This window comes from Schistocerca americana, chromosome 3 (genome assembly GCF_021461395.2).
Source record: "Schistocerca americana isolate TAMUIC-IGC-003095 chromosome 3, iqSchAmer2.1, whole genome shotgun sequence".
Lineage (NCBI taxonomy): Eukaryota > Metazoa > Arthropoda > Insecta > Orthoptera > Acrididae > Schistocerca > Schistocerca americana.
Window position 1 is genome coordinate 908,909,698 of NC_060121.1, and position 27,871 is coordinate 908,937,568.

At 44.2% G+C, this 27,871-nt stretch overlaps 1 protein-coding gene across 1 annotated transcript; it reads right to left on the reverse strand.

The window, feature by feature from the left end:
- Positions 1-27,381, reverse strand: LOC124606624 (probable serine/threonine-protein kinase nek3). The gene is made up of 3 exons (XM_047138619.1): positions 27,290-27,381; positions 17,107-18,411; positions 1-375 (listed from the first exon to the last, which is right to left on the reverse strand). Exons 1-2 carry the CDS (start codon positions 27,302-27,304, stop codon positions 17,155-17,157), a joined length of 1,272 nt encoding a protein of 423 aa, XP_046994575.1. The 5' UTR covers positions 27,305-27,381; the 3' UTR covers positions 1-375; positions 17,107-17,154.
- Between the last annotated feature and the right edge of the window lie 490 nt (positions 27,382-27,871).

Consider the following 27,871-nt stretch of genomic DNA (forward strand, 5'->3'; position numbering starts at 1 on the left):
TAATATATAATAATATAAATATAATCTGTCACATGTAAATTAGACATTACAGTAAAGGTAAAATACATTTTGTTCATCATGACTATAACAGAGATGTTTTCCACGTCGTTCTTTCACGTCTCCATCGTTGTTACTGTGACGGCATCAGGCGCGTATTCCGTATTCCGCAGAGTGGCTTTGCTCGCTGGTCGCAGGCGAACATTACCGCCTCATTGTTGGCGTCTGCAGAGCTGGGGAGAGCCACAGAAGTGCTTGCTAGTGGGAACGAGAGTTGTCGAGGTTCACTGGCTGTCCAGCGACGAAGATGCTGCTGAAGGTTGGGCCCGCAGCTGCAGTGGCTGCGTTTGCCCCCGGGGCCTTGTGCGCTGCCAGTACCTGCACAGAGAAACAGGGAATCAGTAATGTCACTTGGCACTGCAAGCTCGGTAACCCCGGGAGTTCGTTCTGGGGCGTAATTGTAAATGATCCCTTCTTTCGATCACATTGGCGCCTTTCTCTTTCGAATTTTGGCTTTAGAGACACTGTTTAGTGATAGCTCGTTCCTATATACAGCCTTTGGAAAAATGGTTCAAATGGCTCTAAGCACTATGGGACTTAAGATCTGAGGTCATCCGTCCCCTAGATTTAGAACTACTTAAACCTAACTAACCTAAGGACAACACACACATCCATGCCGAGGCAGGATAAGAACCTCCGACCGTAGCAGCAGCGCGGTTCCGGACTGGAACGCCTAGAACCGCTCGGCCACAGCGGACGGCTCAGCCTTTGGAACAACTGCTGTTGGCGCACTGACTGCCATCAGAGAGTGCACTGTTAACCCCGTCTATATCGAAGTAAGATTGATCAATTACATAAAATAAATTCACAGTTACAAATACGGACTACCAACATCTGTATAATGGAATGACTACAATGAAAATTTGTGTCAGACTGGGACTCGAACTGAGAGTCCCCACTTTATGATGCAATACTCCAACTGACTTGCATGCATCTGTGCGGGAACATTGCATCGTATCTTAACAACATAGGCACTTAAACTCGTGTCAGAGTAAGATTCGCTGTCAGCTTATTTGGTATATGCCGCGGATCGGTCATCAACAGCACATCAGATGTATTTCGCAGGAATCAGATCAGCGAATTTGGTGGCTACTGTGCTCCTGAAAACACTGTCGCACTCATTTGACCTGGTAACACGGACTGTTATCTTTCTGGAGGATATCATTGTGGTCGGAGAAGATATCTTTGCATTCCGCACATCATGGTGCCTTGGATCAGTGCTATAGTTGTAACTGACACTGTGGTCTAGTCCCAACTTGCGTCCGCTCGTGGTGTGGTGCGTGTTTCGAGCAGCCCTATGCCTGGACGGTGTATCTGGACATGCCCATCGGCCTGGTGTAACAAGAAACGTGATTAACCCGACCAGACCGCACGTTTACCTTGATCTACGGTCCAGTCTCGATGATTTAGTGCTCACTACAATCATAACTGAGGACGTAGTTTAGTAAACATATGAACACTTAGCGGTCATCTTCTGTGGATCCCCACGTTCAACAATGACGGCTGAACAGTGTGCTGCCAACTCTTGCACCTGAACCACCATTATATTCTGTGTTCAGATCTGACAGAGATCGGCAGCTACACCACGTTTTCAGAGTGGGAAAGCCACTGAACTCCACGTTCTGTGATGGACCTTGGACCTATTCGCCTACTCTTGATACCACAACTCTAATACGACTTTCCGTAGAGGCTCACAACACTAGCATTTGATAGCTCGACCGTTTCTGAGATTCTCGCTTTCAGGCGTCCCACCATAAAAATCAGCACTTTTTGAAAGTCGCTTATACCACTGGATTTCCTCATACGCTGCTCGTATCGACAGTACGTTGTGCAGTGTGAACCAAAACTCCACTGACAAACTTTCAGATGTTGTTCACGGAAAACCTTATTTGGTGTAAGGAATTACCTGTTTGTTAACAAACTACCTTTGTTTATGTGAAAATACGTTCAAAATAGTGAAAAATCCTATAATACGCAATCAACGAAACTTGCAACATAAATGTAAAACACAACAAACCTCAGTCAGATGTTAATTTGTTCTACCCTTCTGGGAAAAGCTAGCGCAGCGTCCTTCGACAAGTCTTCTGTTGCACTCAATGCACTCTATTATGACGTGCAAATTGACCAATTCTTTATCAGTGAACCGAACCATTCTGCTATGTACCACTGTTAACGAATAGCTAATACAGATGAAAAAGCAAACGGTGACATAACCGAGCAGAAGTCAATGTAATCTTGATGGAGAAGAATAAAGTGGACATTATTTTTGTGCACAGCAAGTATTGTGAGTGGATGGAACAAGGTTAGTCCGAGAACTGATACACAGTTCATACAGTCAGCATTTGCTGTAGTTGATTATTTGCAGTACAGTGCAGACACAAAGTAATTCAAGCAAAAACGCAAACGAAATGCAATCACCTTGTAAACAGCCGCCGGAGATTATGGGTCCATTATATCCAAATACACAAAAGTTACCCCTGGACAAGCACTGAAAGTTAGTCAGTGGAGTGCTGTTTCGCCTTTATACTTTCCTTACTATGTCACATGCCTGCACAGCCACCAGGCAGCATCCAGTCTCGCCATTGGCAGTGATTATAATGTACCGTCTCATTACTGTGTTTCAAGTCTTACTACTAGACCAGCTGTTACTGACGACGGCGCTTTGATATCACTAGTATATGATGAGTGATGGTGAGTAAGAAAGCTGGTGTACTTGCAATAACGTCAGCTGCCCTCATGAGTCTGCCTGTTCCGGTAAGTATGGCTAGTCATGAACACCACCCATCCCCCTGCTACCCCACTGCCCCAATGCAAGATGCAACTGCATGAACACCATTCCTCTCTTTCTTTTTCTTTAACATGTAACCTGTGCCCTTCCTCATGGTTCAAGCTATCTCTATAGCAAATTTCATAGAAAGCGTTACACTGAATGAGTTACTTCCACATTCAATACGAGTAACTTTGGCATGGAAGTGCGGACTAAATATTTTAGGATTGCACACAGTCCAGTAATATTAATCTGACCACCGACTTTGTGTATGTGTGAAATCTTATGGGACTTAACTGCTAAGGTCATCAGTCCCTAAGCTTACACACTACTTAACCTAAATTATCCTAAGGGCAAACACATACACCCATGCCCGAGGGAGGACTCGAACCTCCGCCGGGACCAGCCGCACAGTGTATGACTGCAGCGCCTGAGACCGGTCGGCTAATCCCGCGCGGCACCACGGACTTTCTTGGACGTCAACATGCAATAACCCCTTACAAACGGAAGTGGGCAACACTAACAAGAAGGTTCAATAAAAATAACACCAGTTACCGTTATATGGGTTTATTTCTAGACAACCAGTTTCGACGCTACACTACGTCATCTTCAGGCCAAAACTGCTCCAAGCCAGTAACCTTTGTGTTATAAATGTAGCAGTGCCTTTAACTGGTCTCGTAATAGCTATTAGGGGCATACGTGCTCGTTGGACAAGAGTCAGCAATTGTCACTCCATACATTCCAAACCTACGAGACCAGTCACTGCTATATTTGTAACACGAAGGTTACTAGATTGCAGCGGTTTTGGCCTGAAGATGACGTAGTGTAGCGTATAAACTGGCTGCCTAGAAATAAAGCTATATAATGGCGATTGGTATTGTTTTTATTGAACATTGAACAGCCGTAGTCCCAAATTCCACCAGAGGATGGAATTACATTCACTAACAAGAAGAGTATACAAAGCCTGTCGGGGGCTCGGAAAACAGTGCAGTCGTCGTCGTAATGCGGAAACAGAGCGCTTTACCTGAAGTCGAAAAGGACATGATCTTTGGTTTTCGGGCAAAAGGTGAAAGCGTTTCCGCAACGGTTAGGTTTGTAAGCCATTCGCGTGCCGCCGTGGTTACAATGTACCGTGCACGGCAAAACTGGGAAATACAAACATGGCGCCGACGGCGACAGGGGTGAATGACGACGTGTGCAGATGTGTACGTGCGAATAGACGTCCAACTATTGAGCAACTGACAACCCAGATGGACTAAGAGGTTAGCAACAGTGTCTCCTCAACGACAGTTCGGCGAATGTTGCCGTTTATCGGCCTCCACACTAGGCGCCTCAGTCATGAACACATGCTCACTGCTGTTCGGAGATGAAGGCTGCGATTTGCACGACAATACCTCTATTGGACGTCAACTGAGCGGTCACAGGCGGCTTTTCCAGATTAATCACTATTTCTGCTCCATCGTACAGAAGGCCGTTGGAGTGTTGGCCTGCAGCAAGCGGCGGTATGGTCCACGTTGGAGGAGGGAGCTTTATGGTCTTGGGAATGTTTTCGTGGTCTCGTCGTTCTGGAAGGTACAATGAATCGATACATGTAAGCGCCGGACAGAGTGACCGAGCGGTTCTAGGCGCTACAGTCTGGAACCGCGCGACCGCTACGGTCGCAGGTTCGAATCCTGCCTCGGGCATGGATGTGTGTGATGCCCTTAGGTTAGTTAGGTTTCAGTAGTTCTAAGTTCTAGGGGACTGATGACCTTAGAAGTTAAGTCCCATAGTGCTCAGAGCCATTTGAACCATTTGACACACGTAAGCATTTACACTTGGGTACCATGTCCACCTCTACATTCTGATTTTTTTTTCTCAGTGCGATGGCATCTACGAGCAGGATAACGCAACGTGTCACGCTGTTCGCAATATACGTGCGTGCTTTGAAGAGCACCACAGTGAGTTTATCGTACTCCCCTACCTATCAGACTCCCTGGATTTAAACACAATCGTGAATCTGTGGAACCACCTCGATCGGGCTGTTCGTGCCGTGGATCCACAACCGAGAAACATACCACAGCTGGCCAGGGCACCATAATCGGCGTCGCTCCACATCTCTGCCCGAAGTTTCCCGAACCTCACTGACTCTCTTCGTGCAGGTCCACACTGAAAACTGTGGTTATTCAGGCTCAGTATCACTGGGCCGTGCATAAACATCGTATCAATTACACAGAATCATATTACCTAGAACATATCAATCAGAAAAAGCATTTTCACAAATGTGATACTGTTCCAACTGTAATTAGGCTGTTTAGGTTTTTATGTTGGTAATGCCACGTAGTACTGTGTATGAAAATCACTAACTGCGCTGTGTGCAGTCTGTGGCTGGTTGGACTCGTTGTTGTTGTTGTGGTCTTCAGTCCACAGACTGGTTTGATGCAGCTCTCCATGCTACACTATCCTCTGCAAGCTTCTTCATCTCCCAGCACCTACTGGAAGCTAAATACTGGATGTAAACAGTGCGTAGCGTCGGGCAGTTGGAGGTGAGCCGCCAGCAGTGGTGGATGTGAGGAGAGAGATGCCAGAGTTTTGAGAGGTTACTATGAGTGGACGATCTTGACGTGTGTCCGTCAGGAAAAGGAAATTTGTAAGACTGGATGAAAATATATATATAATGACTTTTGAACATTGTTTGTTCTGTATCAAAATCTTTCCTGCTAACTATGCCTATGAGTAGTTAGTAACTTCAGTAGTTAGAATCTTTTATTTTTATTTAGCTACCAGTTTTGGCGTAGTTCGAGTAACGATGATTTTTGTTAGGTAAGTGATTCATGAAAGGTATAGGTTATTAATCAGGGCCATTCCAGTGTAGGGATTATTGAAAAGTCAGATTGCGTTGCGCTAAAATATTGTGTGTCAGTTTAGTGATGATCAGAATCAGTAAAGAGAAGACTGTCTGAGTACTTGAGCTTTATTCAGCTGTTTCTGTATCAAATAACGTAAGGTTTTTTCCAGCACTGTCATTCTTTACATACAAAGGGGAAGTTTCACAACGTCAAAGAGCAAACAGCTTTTCCACATAGTAAATGTGTTTCCCTATGGCACTTTAGTCCACAGCTCGTGGTCTTGCAGTAGCGTTCTCGCTTCGCGAGCACGGGGTCCCGGGTTCGATTCCCGGCGGGGAATGACTGGGTGTTGTTGTGTCGTCTTCATCACCATCATTCATCCCCATTACGGTCGGAGGAAGGCAATGGCAAACCACCTCCACTAGGACCTTGCCTAGTACGGCGGTGCGAGTCTCCCGCATCGTCCCCTACGCTCCTCGGTGTATGGGACCTCCTTATCATCACGTCATCTACATCTACATCTACGTCCATACTCCGCAAGCCACCAGACGGTGTGTGGCAGAGGGTACCGTGAGTACCTCTATCGGTTCTCCCTTCTATTCCAGTCTCGTATTGTTCGTGGAAGGAAGGATTGTCGGTATGCCTCTGTGTGGGCTCTAATATCTCTGATTTTATCCTCATGCTCTCTTCGCGAGATATACGTAGGAGGGAGCAATATACTGCTCGACTCCTCGGTGAAGGTACGTTCTCGAAACCTCAACAAAAGCCCGTACCGGGCTACTGATCGTCTCTCCTGCAGTCTTCCACTGGAGTTTATCTATCATCTCTGTAACGTTTTCGCGATTACTAAATGATCCTGCTGCTCTCCGTTGGATCTTCTCTATCTCTTCTATCAACCCTATCTGGTACGGATCCCACACTGTTGAGCAATATCCAAGCAGTGGGCGAACAAGCGTACTGTAACCTACTTCCTTTGTTTTCGGATTGCATTTCCTTAGGATTCTTCCAATGAATCTCAGTCTGGCATCTGCTTTACCGACGATCAACTTTATATGATCATTCCTTTTTAAATCACTCCTAATGCATACTCCCATATAATTTGTGGAATTAACTGCTTCCAGTTGCTGACCTGCTATATTGTAGCTAAATAATAAGGGATCTTTCTTTCTATGTATTCGCAGCACATTACACTTGTCTACATTGAGATTCAATTGCCATTCCGTGCACCATGCGTCAATTCGCTGTAGATCCTCCTGCATTTCAGTACAATTTTCAGTTGTTACTACCTCTCGATATACCACAGCATATTCCGCAAAAAGCCTCAGTGAACTTCCGACGTCATTATTCATCCGCATTACGGTCGGAGGAAGGCAATGGCAAACTGCCACCACTAGGACCTTGCCTAGCACTTTAACAAGATAAAACTTTTTTCCGTGAGTCGAATGAAATCAAAGCAGTATGTTGCCCCAAGATACGCTCAAGTTACCTGTGATAACATCATGAAAATTCGTCTAGTAATTTTTGAGATTAATGTGTTCAAACAAACAGACAGACATGACGATTTTGATGACGAAAACGTATAGGATTCCCCAAGTTAAGCTCAAGTAACCTAGGAAAGCTCAACGAAAATTTGTAGGCTATAGTAGTTTTGGAGATCAGCGTGTTCCAACATAGAGACAGACACAACTCTCTTACAGAGTCGGTTTTATTAACTACAGATTTTTAAACATTAGTTTAAAGGCCATCCGTATGCTCTCCTGTCGCCGGCGCAAATGCCCTCCCAGAAGCAGCACTTTATCACGCACGACTATCCGGGTGGGTCTGAAAGCAGAGTGGTTGAAATAATTATTTAATGGTCGACAAGTGTGACATGAAGAGAGCGGCGCTGTCACCAGCGAACATTATATCAAGTGAGCACACGACGGCAACAGCGCAAGCACAGCGAGTCCGACAATGAGCTGTGATTGGATAATGGCTACATTATCTTCAGGGCCTTGGAACCAGAAAGGACTGCATAGTGAGCACGAGCCTAACAAATAATTTTCTTTGTGAAAACAGTTGCAAGTCATTAATAGTCAACTATCGTGTGCTGAGTAGACACAACAGAGAACTTGCTACTTCCGTGGCTGATACTATTACAGATCAGTGCAACTAAAAACGATTCGTAACGTCTTACCCAATCGGTTTGGGGTTTTCTGGTAGTGCAGTACACAAAAAAAGTGCGTATGTCGTTTTCCGCCGGGAGTCCCTTTTCAGGGACTTCGACCGCCTGGTGCACCCTTTTTTTTTTTCACCCCGCTTCGGCAACTTGATGATGAAAACACCACGCACGCGCAGTCCCCAGCGGAGAGGATTCCCGGCCCCGCCGGAAATGAGCCAGGGGCCTCGGAATAGTCACTAACGCTAATCGCAAGTCAACTAGTCGGTGACTTTAGTACTCAAACAACATCTCGATGACAACGCACGGGAAGAGAACAGAGAAAACGCAACATACTGGACAGACAACTATTCATTCTAATAATCTCCAGTGATAGCATCGTATTGTGTCACATATCATACATCGAGCATGTAAAGTAGACAATGAAGTGTTATTAGAAACAGTATGTCCCAATAAGTCGTATTCGAAATTGTTTAAGACAACGGAACGGAAACAGGTCTAGGAATTGCCTAATATGTTGTTGCCACGACGATCTAAGAAGTATCTTGGGTACTTTAAAACTGTGTGCCAGACCAGTAACTCAACCCGCCTTCCTGTCTTTCGCGAACAATGATCTGGTACAACTTACAGATTTAATCTCCGCTAGGAAGTTCAAGACGGTGCACGTTCCGCTACAGAGTACGGCGTTGGAAAACGCAACACAAGTACTATGCCGTCGTCGTTTGAGAAGCGTGAGACCATCACATGAGATTACTGTCAGGTGATCTCGGGTTTCATTGCCTGGGGTAAAGAGTATTTGTCTTTCTCCATCTTGTCTGGAACACCTGAGGGTTATATACCAGAAAGACATTCAGGGTTTGTATTCCTAAGAAGGGTTCCTGGGGTCGGAGAGGAGATTATAAAAAAAAAAAAATTGCGTATAGGTTCAAAGGGCACCAACTACCATGGGACTTAACAGCTGAGGTCATCAGTCCCCTAGACCTAAGGCCATCATACACATCCATACCCGAGGCAGGATTCGAACCCGCGACTGTAGCAGCAGCGCGGTTCCGGACTGAAGCGCCTAGAACCTCTCGGCCACAGCCGCTGGCTTTGCGTATAGGAAGCCATGAGTGTAGGCTTCTCAATGATCAGATAGTCCATCATTAGTGTTTGCAAGAATGTGGGTCACTGACTAAACAAGAATTATTTAGGTGGATAGAGATCTCTAATTACAAGACGGAGATATCAGCTTAGTTGAAATTGGCGTTTTATAACAGTGAGGGGTGTTGGCAAGATCTCTTACACAAAAAAATTTCCTTTATTACTGTGTGTGTCCTCCCTTTTAACTATAGACTTCTTAAACTTTGTTTACCAAAGTGATGCTATAAATCAGTTGTAGACGTTGTAGTGACAGTTTGGAGTGCTCGTTTTGCAATCCAGTCGTCGGATCTGGGTCTTTTGAAAACAGTGCACTTGGTACAGGGCACTGGTTAGTGATATAGAAGAAGCGAATACCTTACCCCTGTCTTTATGGCCAGAGTAAGGTTCGCAACCATTTCACTGCATGATGCTGCAGAATTCATGGAAACTATCTCGCTCCACCAACACACTTTTTAGAACAAGTCAGCAGAGCAATAGCTTATGTGTTCTGTGTTGCGCCCACATTTTCATCCACGTCTACATCTACATCTACATGGATATTCTGCAAATCACATTTAAGTTCCTGGCAAAGGGTTCATCGAACCACCTTCACAATTCTCTATTATTCCAATCTCGTACAGCGAGTGGAAAGAACGAACACCTATATCTTTCCGTACGAGCTCTGATTTCCCTTATTTTATCTTTGTGAACGTTCCTCCCTATGTAAGTTGGTGTCAACAAAATATTTTCGCATTCAGAGGAGAAAGTTGGTGACTGGAATTTCCTGAGAAGATTCCGTCGCAACGAAAAACGCCTTTCTTTTAATGATGTTCACCCCAAATACTGTATCATTTTTGTGACACTCTCTCCCATATTTCGCGATAATACACAACGTGCAGCCTTTCTTTGAACTTTTTCCATGTACTCCGTCAGTCCTATCTGGTAAGGATCCCACACCGCGCAACAGTATTCTGAAAGAGGACGGACAAGCGTAATGTAGGCAGTCTCCTTAGTAGATCTGTTACATTTTCTAAGTGTCCTGCCAAGGAAATGCAGTCTTTGGTTAGCCTTCCCTATAACAATTTCTATGTGGTCCTTCCAATTTAAATTGTTCGTAATTGTAATTGCTAGGTATTTAGTTGAATTTGCAGCTTTTAGATTAGACTGATTTATCGTGTCACCGAAGTTTAACGCGTTATTTTTAGCACTCATGTGGATGACCTCACACTTTTCGTGATTTAAGGTCAACTGCCACTGTACGCACCATTTTGGTATTTCTTCTAAATCGTTTTCAGTTTGTTTTGATCATCTGATGACTTTATTAGTCGATAAACGAAAGCGTCGTCTGCAAACAACCGAAGACGGCTGCTCAGATTGTCTCCTAAGTCGTTTATATACATAAGGAACAGCAAAGGTCCTATAACACTACCTTGGGGAACGCCTGAAATGACTTCTGTTTTACTCAGTGACTTTCCGTCAATTACTACGAACTGTAATTTGTCTGACAGGAAATCAGAGATCCAGTCGCATAACTGAGACGAAATTCCATAAGCACGCAATTTCACTACGAGCCGCTTGTGTGGAACAGTGTCAAAATCCTTCCGGATATCCAGAAATACGGAATCGATCTGAAATCCCTTGTCAATAGCACTCAGAACTTCATGTGAATAAAGAGCTAGTTGTGTTTCACGGGAACGATGTTTTCTAAACCCATGTTGACTGTGTGTCTATAGACCATTTTCTTCGAGGTAATTCATTACGTTCGAACATAATATATGTTCTAAAATCCTGCTGCATATCGACGTTAACGATATGGTCATGTAATGTAGTGGATTACTCCTACTACCTTTTTTGAATATTGGTGTGACCTGCCCCACTTTCCAGTCTTTGGGTACGGATCTTTCGTCGAGCGATTGGTTGTATATGATAAGTATGGAGCTAATGCATCAGCATACTCCGAAAGGAACGTAATTGGTATACAGTCTGGGCCAGAAGACTTGCTTTTATTAAGTGATTTAAGTTGCTTCACTACTCCGAGGATATTTACGTCTACGTTACTCATGTTATCTGGAAATTGTCTCGCTCCATCAACAAACTTTTTGGAACAAGTCAGCAGAGCAATACCTGGCTCAAATGGATCAAATGGCTCTGAGCACTATGGGACTGAACATCTATGGTCATCAGTCCCCTAGAACTTAGAACTACTTAAACCAAACTAACCCAGTCATCACGAGGCAGGGAAAATCCCTGACCCCGCCGGGAATCGAACCCGGGAACCCGGGCGCGGGGCAATACCTCATGTGATCTGTATTACGCCAACACCTTCCTAGAAATTATCTCGCTCCACCAACAGACTCTTTGGAATAAGTCAGCAGAGCAACATCTCATGTGATCTGTGTTCCGCCATGACTTTCCTGGCTGACCTAACAATTTGTAGGCAGTTGGGACGGCTTGCTACCAGCATGATTCTGATGTAAGGGGTACAAATTGGATGAGCCGCTATGGCAGAAGCGATCGCACCAGCACTATAGCGACTGTGGTTACCACATGCCTGGCCCTTGCGCTTGCTGCCTTGACTCCTTACGTGACGATACATGGCATATTTGATAGTTACACTGGAGCGAGCCCGTCTAAACAATGGCCACTTCGCCCAAGCAGTACCTGTTATCGACTGCTACTTACACTGGAATCCCTCCATACCAGCCAGGTATGATGAACGATAGGAAAATTGCTAAATTACCAATCGAATAATCACCACAGTGATTGGAAAGATTTATTGTAATTCGTTGTTGTACCATACAATTCAATAGTCCGTGAGAGTAAAGGTCTTTCGCTATACAAAGTAGTGCATGACGCAAAATGTAATTGCTTTTTCAGATAATGAAACATTTGGTGGGAGAAAATAGTGAGCCAGTTTGGAACTTCACAAGGCAGTGCTGCACCTCTGCAGGCGAGGGTGTGAACATCTTGCAGAAACGACTTACGAAGGGAGAGGTGCTTTTATCCAGGCAGGAGGAGATTGTGTTGACCAATCACCAGTGGCTATTGGGATTAACGTATAATGCTTGGGAAGTAAGAAACGATGTGCGAAACCTGGATGAAGGTTTCCTCGGAATTATACTTGACATCCGGGAAGAATGGAATGTCAAGAGAGGTACACAATTAATACCTGGTGCAGCGTCTCTCTTGTGAATGCCTCCAGGACCAATTACAGCAAGCTGAGGTAGATAGTTGCTGGAGGTAGATTGTTGAAGCTGTTATTCAGCACATTAGATGCTGATGACAAGTATGGGACTCAACGACACGTTAATACAGATGCAGATAGAGGCGGAGGGTACCAGAACCCTGACGTAATGGCACACGACTCAGCTAGACAACCTGGAATAGGGAATATTGAATAATACCATAATGCTGCGGGGGTTAACAGTAGAGCAGGCAAATTATGTAACAACGACCTCCAGTTCTGTGAACCAAAATTTTAGTTCAATACAGGGCTTGTTCGAGATACTGGAAATTCGGTTGGTCTACCGATGATCTGCAGCGCAGGCACTAAGTACAAGTCACTGTATGCCCGTCCCAGGAGATCCACACAGCCATAGCGACGTGTGAAATGAAAGTATTTTTAGAAGGAACAAAAGCAGAAGGATGGGCATGGAACATACTTACGTGCAAGGGCCACTTAATGGAGCAGAATGGTTAAAGCCAGGAAGCAGCGGTATATGAAAGGTACGTGTGACATTTCGGGGTCAAATTTCAGGTGCCAGCAACCGTATCAAGACTAAAATTCTGAACCTGGCGTATCAGCTAGTGCAGTTGCCAGTCAGACGCTTGGAGTTACTTCCTGCTAAAAACCTGAGCTTTCTGAATATCATGGATCCCGACTTATACAGTCCTCTGGACAAGTCGTAGCAGAGTTGGAGGGGCATGTTAGTGCGCAGGAAATGCTGCTACACATACACCACACCAGTGTCACAGCAGCTACAAGCATAAAATCACAGTAACAAGCACATCCACTTCAAGTATCATCTTGGTTCTGATTCTGATTTGTGCGGCTTATACCTGTCTATCGCACAAAACCTCCCACCCTATTAGGCTACCTGTCCACCGAATATTGAAAGAGTGGGTCACCCTAGAAAGAAAGTACTCATTGAGGAAACTAGCCATCAGACATGGGAAACTGGACTGGATTAGTGTAAGATCCGCTGGGACGAAAAGAGTACATAAATGTAAAAATATAGAATTCAATGTTTAAGTAATTAACAGAGTTAATAGCAGTCTGCAATACAATGGACTGGATCTACTGAAAGGAGAAGGACTGTTGTCTAGTGGACTTCACAATCCGTGTCCAGATGGGCCAGTGTCCTTTCTGTGTAATTCTGATGCTTGGGACAGAGAAAAGCTGAGCCAGCTTAGCAAAAGCCTCTGGACTGGAACTACAGCGAGCGTGGTTACCTCATGCCAGAAGCCGATCCTTACCGCCTAGAATCCATTCCTGTAAAGGGTGTCTTTGGTGTGCAGCCTGCACTGGTGTTCCTCTTGCATCTATCCCACTGTCAGTTGCTGGATGGCCGCTACACTTAGGCCTAACAGCGTAGCCGGTCTACCTGCTTGACTTTTGGAACTGCGCTCCTGTTTTCTGCATGCGGCCAACGAGATATATGGGAAATGTGGCTTGTGCCACAGTACGTGACACTAGAGGTCTTATGAGTGCAAGTGGCCCTCTGTGGCTGGGAGAGTTACTATTTCAGAAAAATTTAATAATTTTTAATTGTGCATTACATGCAAGCATTAGATGACGCAATACAAAGGTAAGAAATTTAGTGGGCTACGCGTGGAGCCGAGCGATCGCGATGTATGGCGGGCCAGGCGACTAGTGTGACGTCACAAGTTCGTTGCGGGCCCTGTATTTATCGTTGCTTCTTTTTCTGTAGCTCCAGATGTGCTGACACCACACCACTCCATTCTGGCGTCCTTGCAGTGGTGGCTGTCACCCAGTGTCACATGCTGAGCTGGCCAAGCACCGCCATTCAGGGTCAGCACTTCAGGGGCACTGCCTGCTTCGACTGTATGTATTCTGCTGACTGAATACGTTGCAGTTACCACTGAGTTTATGAATCCACAACAGCCAAGGAACTGTTTCTATGTACCTGCTGCCCAGTCAACCATTTTACCCACTGATATTTCTCTCACACCCTGCAATGTGCTAAGACTGCATGGGCTTTCGCCATGGCCAAGTACGGGACACAGACTCATTCTGTGATGGCTCCGAGGTGACAGATGAGAAGAAACATTTCAAGATGACAGTAACACACTACCTTACGACGAAGAAAGAACTGCCATTATAATGTCGTGTTACCAGGCTGTAAATTAATAACTGTTACAAGAGAGCCCTATGAAATCTTCACATCTCAGCTAGGTTGTGGACAAAACCGACAAAGAATGGGAAAAACCAGTGCTTGAACTAGATTTTAAAACACGAAACTGAAGTAATCTACTATAAAGAGAACATTACTCTCATATGTCAAGCTCTCTGTAATTATCTGATATCACGCAACGGCAGTGACTGGGCAATCGTACAAGCTGACATCCTGGATGATTCAGAGCTCGGTCTGCAAGTACCGTTTAGTCAACAGAGTACGTCAACGGAATTGCGTGAAAATCCGGTATCAGTCCTCAAAGAAAATGACAGCAAATACCTCATCACCATCATCATCATCATCATCATCATCATCATAAACTAAAGGCTATGCCTTGTCGATTTAGCCACGTCCCTCTCTCCATTGTCATCCTCTTCAATTCTTTACACGATTTTATCCCCATATTTTCTTCGATGTTATTAAAATACGTTGCCCTTGGCCTGCCCCTTGGTTTTTTCCCTAAAACTTTTCCTTCAAATACATTCTTTAGGAACTGATTGTGTCTCATTGTGTGCCCTATCATTTTTGCTTTTCTTCTACCTATATAATTTAGCAGCGTTATGTTCTCATTCACTTCTCTTAAGAACTGTTCATTACTTTTTCTATCTGCCCAGCTTGTTTTCGTCATTCTTATCCATATCCACATTTCCATTGCTTCCAGTCTCTTTTTCTCTGCCTTTCCCAGAGTCCACGCTTCACATCGGTATGTTAAGACACTCCAGACAAAAGTTTTGGCAAACTTTTTCCTACTTTCTAGGCCTATATGTTTGTCTGTTAGTCAATGCCTTTTATTTCGAAAAGCTTGCTTTGCCAAGGCTGTTCTTATCTTTATATCTATGATACATTTATTGTCGTCAGTGACTGTGTTCCCCATATAACAGAAGTTCTTAACCTGCTCTAGAACATCAGCTTCTGGTTTAATATTAACTTTACCATTTTCTTCTGTTTCCCTACTACCATAGTTTTTATTTTCTTCTTATTTATTGCCAGCCGGAGTGGCCGAGTGGTTCTAGGCGCTTCAGTCCGGAACCGCGCGACCGCTACGGTCGCAGGTTCGAATCCTGCCACGGGCATGGATGTGTGTGATGTCCTTAGGTTAGGTAGGTTTAAGTATTTCTACGTTCTAGGGGACTGATGACCTCAGATGGTAAGTCCCATAGTGCTCAGAGCCATTTGAACCATGTTTTTCTTATTTATTTTATGTTATTTATTTATTTAGACCATCAACATCTTCATAAACCAAACTAAACAGAAGAAGGAACTCTAGAAGAGTAAGGAAAATGGGGCTGAAACTCGACCTAATGAGGAACACTTTAATGCAAAAACAATTTGAATTAAGAACAATCTAAGATATTACCTGTCAATGACCCTGTCTGAAAGTCTATATACTTCAGAACCTCCGACATTACTACAAAAAAGGACACTGAAGAGACAGATAATAAGAATCATAAGTTTCTTAAAAAAATTCAGCGCCTAAGAAGGAACTACCCTTTGTTATAGCCAATCATATCCGTGGTTTTCCACTTCACTTATCGCTGATCCTCAGAAAGACTTTGTCTGTACCACTGTGCGTTACTTACTTTATGTACGAAACCACTGCCCTCTACGTTACTTTTATGTGTTCGTTTGCATCGGTAGTCTCCAATTAAGATAATTTCTTGAAGGACCGTGACTGAAAATTCCCGATTGCTGTAAACACAACTAAGAGCTGGCTCACAATAACCAATTCAGAAATATGAAAGCAATTAAGTGTAGCGAAATGAGGCCGTAGCCTGAAGACATTGTTTGAAAGACGATGTTCCCGTTTACCATTCTCTATGTGTAATTTCAGTTTTGGCAGTCTTCAATACTTAAGCAGATAGGAATGTACAAACGTATACGGAATACACGAGAAAGTAAAGCACGAAACAACAGCAGGCCATAAACTACAACTGTGGTAACATGCAGGTACTTTTAATCGTTTCCCATCATTGCACTTTATAAATCAATTTGTTATTGATAGGAACGAAAGTACGGGGTAATTCAGAAAGAAAGAACCGATTTCAGTTGTTTATTACCGGCAGACTAATAAAGATAGAAACACACTGCGCACGTCACTGTACAGAGGAAGGATCCAAGTTTCAGACACTATACTATACGCAACCAACAGCGCAGCTATGACAAAACTTTGAACCTTTCTCTATTCGTGGACATGTGCAGTATCTTTCTATCTTTTATAGTTTGTCTGTAACAAACAACTGAAATCTGTTCTTTTGTATCTGAGTCACCCGGTACATTATGTTCCAATTTTTAAAAAAAATCCTGTTGCATAGATATAAGTAAATACGTTACATCCCATCAATTCATACAGCAGCTCAGAACAACGACTGGCATTTAAGGTGAGGGAATGAACGCTTTCTGAAGAAGTAGCAAACGATACAACTAACCAAGCAGATAACTTCTCTACTCTTGGTCGCTCGTATGCATACAGAATTAAAATGCTGCTGAACAAAGTAAAATCATATGGTAGCTACGATATCAGTATTTAAAGCACTTGAAAATCGCGTAATGATGAAGTACAATAATAGCACGTCATCATATATAGCGACTTCTAAGAGAGAAAGACGTCTTTGAAATGTTAAGTATGTTATCGATTGACTAATTAAGATCACAAGTTAACTTCTTTGACTATTTTCGAAAATAGATTACGTGTGTATTCTCTGCAGAAGACAGAGCAATTACAATTTGACTATGGTAGGTGAGCGGTTAGTGCAATACCTGACTGATGTCATCCAGTGATGGCTGTTGTGGAAAAATGGCGAAATTCTAGGGTCCGCCAACGAAGACAGGACCTTGAGCCGTGTTGACGACATTTCCAAGTGGCACAGTATCGCTATACAGGAGTACACTGGCACTATTGACTAGAACACTGTTGGAGCGGCTAGTTACTGGAGCTACGGAAGTGGGAATGTTTGCAGGAACGCTGTGAGGAGGGTTGTTCATAAGGAAAGCAATATTTTTCAGAGGACAAGTTTTGGGGCTACTGTTGAGGAAACCAGACGAGACAGTGTTAATGGGAATATGGCTTTGAGGATTGCCTGTGACACTGTTGACTGGGAGACTCTGAAAAAATTTTACTTGGCTGCTAGTGGAGGGTAAAGTCGAAAACGGGTTTTTAGAGAAGAATTTGGGACTGACAGTTTTGGCGAGGAATTCGCTGAAGGGATTACTTACAAGAAAATCAGTATTGCCGTTGTTGGTGGGAAAATTAGCAGAGCCGCTTTTCAAAGGTAAACCAGCAGTGTTAGGAGCATTTGAAGTGGGGATACTGACAGGGAAGAAAACAAGGGTACTATGAGTGGGGAAACTGTTGGGAGTAGAAGCATCTGGGAGATCTGGACTGACGTCAACAGACTGACTTTTGGGCTGGCTGCTGGAATGGACAGCACCGCTGTTGACAGTTAAGCTGGCAGGAGAACTACCAGTCGAAAGTTTGTTAGTACCATCATCCTTCGAAGAAACCTCAGTAAGAATATTGTAAAGGGAACTGCCAAAGGCTCCTTCAGATGAGGTATCAGTCTGGAAATTAGTTATAGGACTGCTGACAATAGTGGCACTGGCAGGTGAATCAGAAATGGGACTGTCAGCAGGAAGGCCAACATGAGGGCTGTCTATTCGTATTTTAAATGTAGTTGAAGCATCTGCAGTGTTAGTAGTTGGTGAGTCTTGATACCGACTTAGAGGATCAGGTAGAGGCAACAGGGTTCCAAAAGGAAGACCGATGTGGGGATTGTCAACGAACCGAGTGCCGGTGGAGTCATTGCTACTGTCACTGATGGGAAAACTGTCAGGTGGCATGGGATTGGCGAGCCTGGACGTTTTGAAAGTGCCTCGTACAGGGTTGTGGAGACTTCTGAGGATTCGAACTATGTTCTTGCCATCAACATTTGCCTCTTGGATGGCATTGTTGTTTGTCTTCACTGTTGGCGCCTTTGAGGATGCAGCGTCTGGAATGGTTCCTTGGACAGCCTCCAGCGAGCCAGGCCTGGCCACTGCAGCTGTGATCACTGCGCTCAGGAGCACCTGCACAAGAACAGGTCACTACATTACTCTCCACAGAACATGACGTGCATGAGATGCAAACTAAAGTGGCGAATAAAAATTTCTACCTAGGCCATGATTCGAACCCAGGTCTCCTGCTCTCATTTTTTATCTCTGACCACTTTTTACTCTTTTTTGTTTATTTATTTAGTTATTTTTTTGAAAAATGAGAAGGTAATACAAACTTTGTTTATAAGCAAACAACACACCAAATCAGCATAACATCAGAAAATGCATTGGGGAATACTGCCTGTTCCTGTTAAGGATATAGAAGGCTGGGATGACGGGATATAAATAGATGGAGGTCACTTGTGGCTCAATGGCAGGGTTCGCAGCTCGTGGTCTCGCAGTCGCGTTCTCGCTTCCTGAGCACGGGGTCCCGGGTTCTATTCCTAGTGGGGTCATGGATTTTCACCTGCCTCGAGATGACTGGGTGTTTGTGTTGACCTCATCATTTCATCATCATTCATGTAAGTGGCGAGATTGGACCGAGCAAAGGTTGGGAATTTCTGCAGGCGCTGCTAACCGCACAGTTGAGCACCCTACAAACCAAACATCATCATCATCATGACCAATGACTGGGCAGGGGCATGGATTGGGCAGTGGTCGACCTCACAAGGCCTTGCCACAGCGTTCCCAGCACCACCTACCAACCAGAAAACGACGAGAAGGGACAGTCAGGAAAGGATATACTTAACTGTAGCCATAAAATTTCATTATGTGACACACTAGTGGTAGGCAGGGGAGACGTGAATGGAAAAGAAGGACAGTACAATGTCAGGTGAGGCGCCAGCTTGGGGCTTCAAATAACATGAGCGTGGGGTAGCGCAATACCCCACGAAGGTATCTGACGAGATAGCCGCGGTAGTGTGGACGTCGTTCAATCACTGTATGCTCATTCTGTGGGACCGTCCAAAGACCAAGCCGCGAATTGTCCCCGACTCCATGAAGGTAGGTGACTGTCCATCCTCTGACCCAGACTACCGCATGAGTCTTGGCTGCAGGGGAACACACGTCCTCCAGGCGAATGAAAGCGTACGGTAGGACCATGGATGGAGGGGCGTGAATGAAACAGGCGACCATTTGCCGTCCCAGTGTCCAGTCTTCAAGAACACTAGCGCAGGTCAGGCGACTGGTGTCATCATCCAGCAAATGACAGGTTGAGCATGAAGGACTGTGCTTTAAACCAATCGCATTTAAACGAATTTTCCACAGACGACGTGATACCATGTCGCTCAGACTGTGGTGGGAGGCGTGGCTGATGAAAGTTGCGCCGCACAGCCGTCCACCTCTTTAATAGATGCTTAATCTCAACGTTGCAAGGTATACCACGTAGTAACTGCATGTAGAAATCTTTTGGACATGGGGGATGCGTATATGGGACGCCAGCGTGGACATAGCTAAGGTCCACAAAAAGGGCAGACAGAGGCGCAAATAGAGGTGCAGCATATTCTACTAACAAGGGTGGTGAGATGGAGGCTGACGTGTGCCGTAGACACTGGCGAGCAGATTGATGCCGTATTCCTTGACTTCAGAAAGGCATTTGATACGGTTCCGCACTTACGTTTAGTGAAAAAAATACGAGCTTACGGAATATCGGACCAGGTTTGTGATTGGATTCAGGATTTCCTAGACGAAAGAACACAACATGTCATTCTTAACGGTTCAAAATCTGCAGATGTAGAGGTAATTTCGGGAGTACCGCAGGGAAGCGTGATAGGACCTTTATTGTTTACAATATACATAAATGACTTAGTTGACAACATCGGTAGCTCCGTGAGGCTATTTCCAGATGACACGGTTGTCTACAAGAAAGTAGCAACATCAGAAGACTCGTACGTACTCCAGGAGGACCTGCAGAGGATTAATGCATGGTGCGACAGCTGGCAGCTTTCCCTAAACGTAGATAAATGTAATATAATGCGCATACATAGGGGCAGAAATCCATTCCAGTACGATTATGCCATAGGTGGTAAATCATTGGAAGCGGTAACGACCGTAAAATACTTAGGAGTTACTATCCGGAGCGATCTGAAGTGGAATGATCACATAAAACAAATAGTGGGAAAAGCAGGCGCCAGGTTGAGATTCATAGGAAGAATTCTAAGAAAATGTGACTCATCGACGAAAGAAGTAGCTTACAAAACGCTTGTTCGTCCGATTCTTGAGTATTGCTCATCAGTATGGGACCCTTACCAGGTTGGATTAATAGAAGAGATAGACATGATCCAGCGAAAAGCAGCGCGATTCGTCATGGGGACATTTAGTCAGCGCGAGAGCGTTACGGAGATGCTGAACAAGCTCCAGTGGCGGACATTTCAAGAAAGGCGTTACGCAATACGGAGAGGTTTATTATCGAAATTACGAGAGAGCACATTCCGGGAAGAGATGGGCAACATATTACTACCGCCCACATATATCTCGCGTAATGATCATAACGAAAAGATCCGAGAAATTAGAGCAAATACGGAGACTTACAAGCAGTCGTTCTTTCCACGCACAATTCGTGAATGGAACGGGGAAGGGGGGATCAGATAGTGGTACAATAAGTACCCTCCGCCACACACCGTAAGGTGGCTCGCGGAGTATAGATGTAGATGTAGATGTAGATGTAAATGTCCAAGAGTTGTCACGTGAGTTAATTCCCTTCGCCAGACCACTGTTTGTTCATGCTGTTCAGATAGAAGGCCGCGACATGACACTGGACGTTGGTGAGTCCAAGTCTCGCGGCTATCTCGGGGAGGGTGAGTGTTTCATATTTTACCTTGAAAATATTTCCAGCCATCAGGAAGTACCCAACGCGGCCAGTGGACTGCGACCAATTGCTGGCGACCTCGATAGGACCTGATCTATTATGCACCAGCTTGAAAACTACGTGCACATTCAGATATCCCACACACTGCAAAGCATCAAGGCAAAGAGGCGTCGTTGAAAAACGGTCCTCCTGGGGACATTGAGGGCGCGGCGGCTGTAGTCAACAGTTCATGGAACATTGCAGTCACCTTTTTGCGTAGGCAAAGAAGTGTCGCCGTGCGGTTAGTGGCGTCATGTCACCAATTGCGCGGTCCCTCCCGCCGGATGTTCGAGTCCTTCCTCGGACATGGGTGTGTGTGTTGTTCTTAGCATAAGCTAGTTTAATTAGCGTGTAAGTCTAGGGACCGATGACCTCAGCACTTTGGTCCCTTAGGAATTTATAGACAGTAAAGGCAGCTATCGGTAACGGAACTATCGGTAGCGCTCCTTACGGTGCGATTCGGCACTAGCGAAGTACTCGAGACGAAACTTTATGTATTTTCCTACAAATTGAGACTACAGTCACCTCTGAAGGTACTATAAATTAATTTATATGAATTTTCAAAGTTGTAAAGTCCTTCTTGAAACAGCCTGTATAATGGACTGAGGGTGCGAAAAAGGCCCGTAAAACTAACACCAAGAACATTCAATACTGAATATAATCTTGTGTGTGAATTAAAGGCAAATTTGAAGTACCTAACTGAAATAATTATACGTAGGTAAGTGGCTAAATCTGGTTTATTAAATATATCTTGTACAGCAAGCAAAAGGTAACATTGGTAAAGGAGGCACTTAGAACACGTATTTGAGTATGAGAAACGTCAGCAAAAGTGGCTGAAAAGACATGAATACAACTGACCCATTACATTAAATGTGACGTTGTCATTTTAAACATAGATTTAACAGGTCTGTGCAGGTTACGAGGGCATGCTGAAAAGTAATGCCTCCTAATCTTTTATTTTGTTCTCAATATCGGTTGAGGTGTTACAAGTCACACGTATGAGTCGGTTGGACCTCTCGCTTCACTGAAGCAAGCTGCACTTTCGGTTAGAGGGCTCCGAATTGTAGCATGTAATACGGCGACGTGTAACGTAACTGTGTCGGTGCGTACAAAACAGAGTGCAGTAATTGTGTTTCGAATTCGGAGAGTTCGTCCATGCATGGGGCACCGTCTCCTTCAGCATGAGAATGTCACAACGCGCACGAGCGCTGCAACAATCCGACGCTTTGTGTTCACTGTCATCGATCATCCTCCATAGAGCCCCGACTTGGTCCCATGCAACTGCAACCTGTTTACCAAACTCGAAGAACACCCCCGAAGACTTCACTTCGACAGCCATAAAGCATTGCGAGCAGAGATGGTTCTGTGGCTCCCTCAACGGAATCAAACGTTCTACAGTGATAGTTTCAACAAACTGGCGTCTCATTGGGAGAACTTTCTTCGTCACCAGGGTAGATATGTTGAGAAGTAAACGTGTAAACAGGAAAAATAAGGATGTGGAACGTAAATAAAGTTTCTTCGTCGCCAGGGTAAATATGTTCAGAAGTAAATGTGTAAACAGGAATAATAAGGATGTGGAACGTAAATAAAGTTTTTATTTAGGAAACTTTAAAAGGTTTCACATAAACAAAAATTTTCTGGGTTTTCTTTCCAGCACGACTTTGTATAAAAAAAATACCTAGGAGTATTTGAAAAATATGTAACAATAATAACGTCGAGATGATGGTATTACACAATTTAATTTAGTAAGTACTAACAGAGTAATCGTATAAGGAGCGTACTAAGACTAAAGAAACTTATAGTTACTGAGACAGTGATAATAATGTGCAAAAGAAAGAAAATTTAAAATGGAGGCCTGCTAGCAAAAGCTGGTCTTGAATAGAAAGTTTATTTACACACTTTAAGTAGAAAAAACAGTAGGGAGGCAGTTTCAAATGACGTAGCGACACAGAAATGGTGCTGTACATCAGTAGAAGGAGAAACTAAACAGGCGGAGGAGAACACACAACCGAAACCTTTTCAGAAGGTACGAGTGTGGTGATTTGGAAGTCTTACATGGTACTCCAGAAAATATATACATAAAAAAAATGGTTCAAATGGCTCTAAGCACTATGGGACTTAACATCTGAGGTCATCAGTCCCCTAGAACTTAGAACTACTTATACCTAACTAAAGTAAGGACATCACACGCATCCATGCCCGAGGCAGGATTCGAACCTGCGACCGTAGCAGCAACGCTGTTCCGGACTGAAGCGCCTAGAACCACTCGGCCACAGCGGACGGCTATATACGTCCTTACTGTAATAACACTGTAGTTTATGACTGACGAAATGCCATGCAGAAGGGATACAATATGAAACCTATGACTGTAACAGTACGATGATGTGGGATGGGGCCTCAGAGGGGTACGTACAGTTGTATAGAATTTCAAGTGACCTCCGAAAAAGTTTGAATCATCGAGAGTTCGATTTGAAAAAAAAAAAAAAAAAAAAAAAAAAGAGTGTGGCTGGTCAAATATAAATCAAGAAGACAAACTACGCGAACCCTTTCGCGAAATAGAGTTAAAAATGTTAGTGTAGTTTCAATATCATTCGTACTCTCTTACAAGGCTGGAACTACCGTTTAAGTTAAAGTTTCCTTTTTCTGTTTAATGAAATTTAATGTATTTTGACACTGAAAGGCAATGGGACATAAAATTGGCGAAAATACTGAAGAAAATGTCAATTTTATTTTACAAAGAAATCAGTGAACTATTTCTGCTTGAATAACTTCCAGTTTTCTTATCCAAGCCCGTTTTCTGTTGTGACCTTACCCGAAAATACGTCATCCTCTACTTGCGTTCCGAAGATGTACAGTAGTGGACAAAACGAGCGAGACCCCTCGCCTTTTCGTTACGTTGATCCGCAAAGCTTTAAAGTCGGCTACACAGCATAACAAGCCAGGCGACGAAGTGCTACCAACATACTAAGCACAGGAGTGAAATTGAAGAACTATCCGAACTTTGTCAGACTGTTTTCAATCATATGTAAGACAATATTAATGCTGATTACTGTGTTAAACACAACACGTAAGCCGAGCGGTTCTAGGCGCTTCAGTCCGGAACCGCGCGACCGCTACGGTCGCAGGTTCGAATCCTGCCTCGGGCATGGATGTGTGTGATGGCCATAGCTTAGTTAGGTTTAAATAGTTCTAAGTTCTAGGGGACTGATGACCTCAGAAGTTAAGTCCCATAGTGCTCAGAGCCATTTTGAACAACATGTAAATATAAGATATAACTGAAAGAAGAAACGCTAATTAATATGAATTGTACTAATAAAAATTAATTTCAGCTTATCGAAATAACATAACTGTTTAGGTAAGACAAAGTACCCCAGATCGTTACGAATTACCAAAACATCATGCGCATTCGGCCACGAAACGGCCTGTGTCAACGTTCGGACCAGTCGTGCTGGATAACTGTTGCTGACATTACATGAAAGAGTGCAAACTTAGTAACGCGTGAAGATTCATAACGAAATTCAGTTAAAAATAATTCAGTGCCACACTTAAGTCAATTCAGTAATTTGCAGAAGTGGAAAAAGTAGGCAGTAACAAGTATGAAATTCTACAAGTTTCATACTGACATCCACAGGGCGCTGGTACAGAATAAAGGTAGCAATAAAGCGTAATGGGGGCGCGATAATTTCTTAAAATTGCTTTTCTTCTTTCATTTATATCTTATATTTAAGTGCTGTGTTTAATATAGTAATCAGCATTAATATAGAGTTGCACATGATTTAAAACAATCTGACAAATTTCGGATAGTTTTTCAATTTCACGCCTGTGCACAGTATGTTGGTAGCACTTCGTCGCCTTGCCTGTTATGCTGTGTAGCAGACTTTAAAGCTGTGCGGATCAGCATAACGAAAAGGCGAGGGGTCTTGCTCGTTTTGTCCACGTCTGTACATGCACAGATTTTGCAGTGACGACTCTTTGCTGTTTTACAGTCACAGATGGAATCAGCTCTTATACCTCTTGGAGAGCTGCATCAAACCAGTCTCAGGACTGAAGACCACAACAACAACAACCTCTTTATCGTAAAAGCGATCGAGCCGGATCCGTTTCCTCCCTTCCAATGATACGTTTTAATTAGTTTGATATCTCTGCTTCAGCACTGCTAGCAGCGCGGGTGGCGAAATCATGAAAGTTTTCGCAACACTTTTCCATTTTCACCTCACATTCCAGTTCATCAACAGCCTTTTTCTTTTCTGCAAGAGTCAAGAACGTGTATTTCTATGAAGACATTTTTGCAACTGTTTTATGTACGTACAGTCGTAGATTATGCATTTTTACATCTACATACATACTCCGAAATCCACCATACGGTGCGTAGCGGAGGGTACCTCGTATCACAACTAGCATCTTCTCTACCTGTTCCACTCCCAAACAGACTGCCCATATGCCTCTGTAAGAGCACTAATCTCTCTTATCTTATCGTTGTGCTCTTTCCGCGAAATGTAAGTTGGCGGCAGTAAAATTGCACTGCAGTCAGCCTCAAATGCTGGTTCTCTAAATTTCCTCAGTAGCGATTCACGAAAAGAATGCCTCCTTTCCTCTAGGGACTCCCACCCGAGTTCCTGAAGCTTTTCCGTAACACTCGCGTGATGATCAAACCTACCAGTAACAAATCTAGCAGCCCGCCTCTGATTTGCTTCTATATCCTCCCTCAATCCGACCTGATAGGGATCCCAAACGCTCGAGCAGTACTCAAGAATAGGTCGCACCAGCGTTCTATAAGCGGTGTCCTTTACAGATGAACCACATTTCCCAAAATTCTACTAATGAACCGAAGACGACTATCCGCCTTCCCCACAACTGCCATTACACGCTTGTCCAACTTCATATCGCTCTGCAATGTTACGGCCAAATATTTCATCGACGTAACTGTGTCAAGAGCTACACTACTAATGGAGTATTCAAACATTGCAGGATTATTTTTCCTATTCATCTGCATTAATTTACATTTATCTATATTTAGAGTTAGCTGCCATTCTTTACACCAATCACAAATCCTGTCCAAGTAATCTTTTATCCTCCTACAGTCACTCAACGACGACACCTTCTCGTACACCACAGCATCATCAGCAAACTGCCGCACATCGCTACCCACCCTATCCAAAAGATCATTTATGTAGATAGAAAACAACAGTAGACCTACCACACTTCCCTGGGGCACTCCAGACGATACCCACACCTCCGATGAACACTCACCATCGAGGACAACGTACTGGGTTCTATTACTTAAGAAGTCTTTGAGCCACTCACATACTTGGGAACCAATCCCATATGCTCGTTCCTTAGTTAGGAGTCTGCAGTGGGGCACCGAGTCAAACGCTTTCCGAAAGTCAAGGAATATGGCATCCGTCTGATACCCTTCATCCATGGTTCGTAAGATATCGTATGAAAAAAGGGCGAGTTGCGTAACCAAAGAAGTATCGCCAGGCGAGGTGGCCGCACGGTTAGAGGCGTCATGTCACTGATTGCGCGGCCCCTCCCGCCGGATGTTCGAGTCCTCCCTCGGGCATGGGTGTGTGTTGTTCTTAGCAAAAGTTAATGGGCGTGTGTTGTTCTTAGCAAAAGTTAGTTTAAGTAGTTTGTAAGTCTCGGCAGTTTGGTCCCTTAGGAATTTACACACATTTGAACATTTTGAAAGAAGTGTCACAAAGAACCGAACGACGAAAAAAAAAAAAAAAAAAAAAGAAAACGATTCTTATTAGCCGGTGATAGATAGCGGCCAACTTGGAATTCTACAGTGTTCGTGGACGGTAGATTATGACTATTGCTTCGATTTATATCGCATATACGAAAATGCATATGATTTATTCCTACTGTTGAGATTTTTTCAAGAGACCACGCAACTTTTCCGATTTATCGAGACGTTCGATTTATCGAGGTTCGAAGTAGCGAGAGTCAACTGTATTGAGAGGCGAGCTGCGCCGAGAAAGCTGACACCGCCGGTGGGCGGCAGAAACAATGGATGAGCTGAGTGGCGACTCCTGGCACCCTACCGTGCCCGCGGCTACTCACCAGTATTGCCTTCATGGCTGTCCGTGGCTGTGGCCGCGGCCGGACTGCTTGCCGCTGCCGGTGCTCGTTTCGTCCTTCGCGCCCCACCGCGTCCGCCGAGAGGGAAGTGAGGGCTTAAATAGGCGACACTAGACGCGCATCCGCCGCTCGCCCCTCCCCGTCACAAGTGACTCCGTGCCGTGCCATCACACACGGCAACTGCAGTGCCATCTACCCGAGGTACTCGAGGTCAGGTACGTAGACACATCCTATTCAGGGCAGCGTAATTATCGTAATTCCATTGTCACACTGTTAAGATTGGTTGTCTTCCGTTTACGTTTCCCTCTCTTTTCCCTCTTGAGTCTCCTCATTCCTGTCTTGTATCACTGCACCACATCTTTGTCCTCCTTCTTCTTCTCTCTGTCTGGTCTGATGCAGACAGTCATGAATTCCAGTCCTGTGCTAAACCCTTCATCTCAAAGGAACATTTCCACAATACTTCAATCATCTGTTGTATAAAGGGTGGTCCATTGATCGTGACCGGGCCAAATATCTCACGAAATAAGAGTCAAACGAAAAAACTTCAAAGAACGGAACTTGTTT